At 38.8% G+C, this 6,000-nt stretch overlaps 1 protein-coding gene across 1 annotated transcript in view; it reads left to right on the top strand.

Annotated features, from left to right (window-relative positions):
• The window catches only part of LOC131678491 (uncharacterized), a 110,023-nt gene extending 104,023 nt beyond the window's left edge, over positions 1-6,000 (top strand). Inside the window, exon 10 of the mRNA XM_058958671.1 lies at positions 4,139-6,000. Within this exon, the coding sequence (XP_058814654.1) occupies positions 4,139-5,849 (1,711 nt within the window). The 3' untranslated portion in view covers positions 5,850-6,000. The remainder of the gene's footprint in view (positions 1-4,138) is intronic.

Below are 6,000 nucleotides of genomic sequence, written 5' to 3' on the forward strand. Positions count from 1 at the left end.
ATAGTCTGAATAAAATTGTATATTAATATTTTTTGTCTATCGATTTGAACTCATTGTTTTAAGATGTAGATGTGTCAAAATGTATTTCCATGAGTATAAATATAATAAATAATTCCAAATTTCAAACAAATCCTAATTATTTTCAAGAAATTTAAATTGTAAAGCAAATTTATATCTGAATAAAAATATGCAATTGTTTTACATCAAGGATTTCCAACGCAAGAATTATGTTTGAAAAAAAACACATACGTGGTTAATCGTAGGTTTTGATTTGTTCCAAACTTTCGAGTGGGTAATTCCCTCCTCGGTAATTTTCGAGTAGGTAGTACTACCCATACTACCCACGCATTCCGCCTGCCCCTCGCGCGGTTTTTTTACGTTTCCCCGCGTAAAAACCTATGTGTATATGAGCTTGCAATTCAATAGCGCGTGAGAACGGGATTGGTAAAATCGCACTTGAGACCGCCTTTTAAAAATTCGTAGTTGCTAAGATATGGACTTGATCACCAAGCTGTTTTCATGTACATGTTCGCATGCGTGACCTTATTTGTAGTATCGCGAGCAAGGGCTCAAGCGTTTCTATGTTAACGTGTTTGATCGCGGGGGCGTTCTTATTCCGCGCATGCCAGTGTGTGAGTACATTCGCGTGTCTGAATTCATTTGCATAACCATGTAGCCTTTTACATATTCGCGTGGGATTTTGAAGGATTGTGAGGACCTTCCAAAGATTACTTTTGAGTGTATGGCTCAAATGAACGAAGAAAGTGAGCTCCCCCTTCTCACTGGAATGGGAACTCCCGAGCGTGTACGATTCATGATCGTGTGAAAGCAGGCGCTTGTATGTTGACGCTTGAGATCGCGTTTGAAACCTGGATAGTATTATTGCGAAAGGCTCGAGCGTTTGAATGTTTGAATGCGCGATCTTTTTGTCGCATGGCCGTTTGTGTGTCGCCTATGCAAACGCGTTTGTAATTTCGCATGTATCAATGCGTTTGAGGACGAAACTTTGCGAAATTTTTTGACCAAGTCTCGCGTCGAAATGTTCGGATTTTGCTTGAAATTAGCAATCAGCCGTTTTTTTGCGCGTTATCCCAGGGTTTTGTCAAACTTCTGTATTGTGGACCATTGTAATTTGTTCCTGGAACATATGGAGAAGTTTTAAAACGGCCGAATGATGTATATCCCTCAATTTTCCCAAGGCGCGATGCAACAACCCAGGGTTTTGCACGTGCGTGAAGAAAATCTTTTCGCGAATGGTTTGCTAATGTTTTTCCATTTCGATCAGAATCTCACTAACAACTGTACAACTGAGCTGATTTAAATAATACCTAAGTTTTAAAGAGAAACTCGACAAAATTTAGTCCACTTCAGTTGACAATGAAAAAATTAACGCAAGTTTGAAAGTGTCGCTATAATTATCGACTAACCCTTTAATCCCTTGTGCCTAAAGAGGAAAAATAACTTGCTTGCTTGGTGGTTTAAAGCTTCAGACTCCCTAAGGAGAATATTGGATAGAAACCAGCGTTTGAAGTCACTGAACTCATCAGAATCAGTGGCGTAGCCAGGGGAGGTTTTGGGGGTTAAACCCCCCCCCCCCAAACCAAAATAAATTGGATTGAAAAAAAATTGATACTGACGAATTTAATTTAATATTCCACAAAATATTTTTGGAAAAATATTCTCTGATCACTACATTGAGAACTGTGTTTAAAGCGTCACTTTTAAACTTTTGGAAAATTGTGGGAAGGGGATCTTGTAACTTATTTCTTAGCCAAAATCCCATAGTTGTCAAATTACTTCAATGTAAAATAAAATAACTGTCTGAATTATTATGAGCTCATTTTTGGAAAGATGCTTCAAAATATAGATTAGAGACAATTTTTTGAATGGGAATCTAAATTTGAATAGGTTGATTGCATATAAAACATAAGCTTATTTACCGAAAACTTGCATACATTTCAACATTTGCTGAAAATGTATTTTTTTTAGATTGTGTAGAGTTTAGACAACAATTCAATATGGTTAACAACAAGAATAACATTTCAGAAACTAGTTGAAAGCTGATGTAATTTTGTCTCTAGCAGGTCAGGATCGGTTTTATGAGCATTGGATTTTTGTTGTATTATCAACTATATGAATAGCCTCTTAGCAGGATGCAATGAATGGCGTACTAAAATTTTGTGTGCTACGTACTGCAAGTTGTGAGGTTGACTAATGAAGAAAAGTAAAATTATTGCTCTATAAATTTTTAACGGTCACGATCACATTCATTCGAAACTGAAATTTCGATGTTAAGTAACATTGAAGAATTTCAAAACGTAAAACTGTTCATCTGCTGATAGAATAATTTTGACGGTTAATCCTCCTAGAAGTAATTATAGAGAAGAATTACTCTTCAAGCAAATTTGGGTCTAGACTTAATGTCTCCAGCAAAGTTTTCGAAAGTGCTATTTCAAACAACTTTGTCAAAGACATAAATATCCCACATATTCAGAGTATCGAAATAGAGTAGTAGAAAACCTTTACAACAAGCTATTCTGAAATTACTGTATTTGATAAATCTCTTCTGCGGTAATTAAATAAAAAATTCACATTGCGTTCAAGGTGCCTTTGAAGCTTACAAAAAAAATAAGGGAACTGGATTTAAAACAAATAATTCCCAGATATTAAAAGGACTCAAATACACAAAGAGTGATTCCATTTTCAGGAGCTAGCATCAATTCGGCGCTAGCTTAGTCCGCCCACCAAGTTAGTGTCGGATTCTGATGAGATGAAGTCGAAACGCAAGTTTCAGTTCCATCCATCCATAATTTAGTTATAGGTTTTGTGTTCTCAACTCGCAATGATTGTTTCAAACAATTTTATCCGTAGCGCAGAAAAAATAGTTTTCACCTAAATTTTTCTTCACTAAGGAGAAATATAGCATGCACAGTCCATTTAAATCCCTATATGTTGAATTAATGTAGCCTTCATATTTTCAACAAAATTGTTTGAAATGACATTATCAAAAACTTTGCTGAAGGCACCATCTCTCTTAATATTTTTGAAAAATTAATTCACCATAATTACCTCTATGAGAATTAATCACTAAAATTTCTATATCAAAGCAGGCGCTGTTTTATGTTGATAACTTCCCGAAGTTGCCAAACCTTCAAAGTCTAGGATTATTATATTAGGTGATCTTGAACGTTGAAAATTTTTTAGATCATTTATCCCACTTTAAAAGATCGCAATTTTTGACTTCATTGACATATTATACAAGAAAATAATCTATAGAGGTTTGAAAACTGTTCCATGTTGATCCTTCTTGTTTGTAGACTGGAATGACGTCTGTTAGACTACTTATGTTTTTGAGTTTTCAATAATTTATCAAACTCATTAAATTTCAAGATTTTTTCAAAAAATTTGCGATTTTTATCAAAACCCCCTCCAAACCAAATTTCTGGCTACGCCACTGATCAGAATTGACACTAGATTGACGCTAGATCCAAACCGGAAACTTCGATTGTGCAGCGAAGCATTTTTCCGAATAAAGTGACTGCTTTGATCTTTGAGTACCGAGGTATGGTTGTCGTTCTAGACTTAACCTTTATGCTTTATTGAAGAAACATGCTAGTTTTCATTGTTCCGACCTAGTACTTTATCGAAGGTTGAGTAAAATTTAAATTCCAAAAATGGGATGAACAAAAAATCGGCTTCAGTAAAAATAAGAAAAGAGTAGCTACATCCTCAAGACGAATACATAAATAAATTTTGCAGGGGTATGAAAATGCGTGAAATGCAATAATTTCGAAAATAGCTTGCATTCTATTGACGGTTATAAAAAAAACCACAGAAAACAAAATATGTAATGACAAACCACTAGAAGGAAACATATCGTTCAACTGGGTTTCGGGCAAGGTCACGGGTCGAGTGATTCTCATTAAAAATACCGAAACTAAAAAACCACAAACTTATTACTCAATCAAAATCCAAACGGTGTACATGACCTCAATTACACAAGTTCCATTTCTCTGGATACTTCGCTCTATTCACACTGGTTAATTATTCACAAGATATTATCCGCGTGAGGCTCAATAGGTCGGCATACCACACCGCGCTCACCTGTTATTCTTTCTTTCCCATTCTTTACTTCCAGCAACAACAAACAACAATCAAACACGCATGTGCAGAAACTAGATGTAGACCAGCGTCCCAATTTATCACCCAACAAAAACTACGGCAACGTCGGTCACCACCGCAACAACAACATCAATGGACGCTTCTTCGTCGCCGCTGCCGGTGCGGACACAGGCGAGACACCAAGTCGATCCCGCTTTCTAGGGGAAGCATTGGATGACGGTGCCGGCGGCGGAATCAATCAGGAAAGCTACATTATTCATCGTGACGAACAATACGACAGTGAAAATGATGAAAAGTCTAGCAACGATTCGACCTCGACACGAATTATCTCCAACAGCACGTTTAACTTTGGTGGCCAAGGAAGCGACAATTATCCAACCACACCCAACATTAGCCATCCTCCCTCGATTCTATCATCACGACCTCATTCGGTAACTTCACGCAAATCGATTGGATCGGGTATTTTGAAAAACGATGGCCGTCTCTCGAGAACCAGCAACATTTCTTATAGCAACCTCTCGGCGAAGCAGATGAACGATAACGTATCCATCAAGTCCAATCGATCCGCGAAGAGCAGGCACAATGAGGTTTGGTATGAACGAGAAGGAACACCGATTCAAAGTGAAGATGTCATCAGTTCCAATCAAGTCCAGTACGAATCCGATTATGATGACGATGTGGAGGAAGAAGTGGCCGAACAACCAAAGCGTACGGCAACTCCTAAACGGTTTCCAACGCCTAGTCCACATCCTCTGCAGGCATCTTATTCAACTGAGGAATTGTCCAACGGCTTTAACCAAGTAGAAGATACTATAATATCACCAGTCAAAAGTCGAGTGCAATCGGCTAGCTTGAGTAATCTTCAGCAGATAGAAGCTTTAGAAGCAAGTGCGCCACGGAGCCCAGTGAAAAAAATTCTCAAAAAACCATATCTCGCTCGAAAAACCAGTAAAGTAGCACCCGTCAAAGACGTGGTCAGCAGCATAAAAGCAAAAAACAAGATTAATGAAAGCATGTTCCAGAAAAACCTGCGAAAGTTTGACAAACCAAAAGACGCACTTACAAACTGTATTCAACACTTGGAAAGTCCCAACTGGGAACAGAACATCAGTGGACTACAATTCTTTGTCCGATTAATCCGACATCACCCAACCATTATCGATTCTCAGATCCATCTGCTCTCGGTTGCTCTAGCGAAACAGATTCGTAATCTACGGTCGCAAGTAGCACGAACTGCATGCCAAGCTTCAGCCGAGTTCTTCTCCACTCATCGACGCTGTATCGAAGGCGAGGCGGAGGACATCGCGACCCATCTACTGCACCGTACTGCCGACACTAACAAGTTCCTTCGAGCCGATGCGACCCACGCGCTGGAATCGATGTGTGAGAATCTATCCCACCCGAAGGTAATCCAGATAATCGCTACGAAGGGGGCAACCCATCAGAACGCCGTTGTTCGGACGACCGCTGCCAAACTGCTGGACAGAATCATTCGTCAGATCGGTCCCGATAAGGTATTTTCACTGCCCAAGGAATCCCGGGATAGGCTGGTACTAACTGGAGCGCAGCTGCTGCTGGAGGGTTCTCTCGAAACGCGAAACTACACGAAGAGCATGTTCAAACAGCTGTCGGAGCACCCGAACTACAACAAAGTATTACTGGAGGTGATTCCTACGCGAATCTATCGTAACATCGAGAAAGCGCTGAAGAGCATCCGGCAGATGTAGAATGTGGTTTTGTTTGACTAGAGAGAAATGTGATTCGTGTAGTTTAGAATAGTTTAATTTTTTATTGTTTTTCTTACCTTCAAGTGTAGCAATATTCTCTGAATCTTTGATAATGCTGCATCTGTAAAATCCCATTGTAATAAATTTATAA

Source organism: Topomyia yanbarensis, chromosome 2 (assembly GCF_030247195.1).
Source record: "Topomyia yanbarensis strain Yona2022 chromosome 2, ASM3024719v1, whole genome shotgun sequence".
Classification (NCBI taxonomy): domain Eukaryota; kingdom Metazoa; phylum Arthropoda; class Insecta; order Diptera; family Culicidae; genus Topomyia; species Topomyia yanbarensis.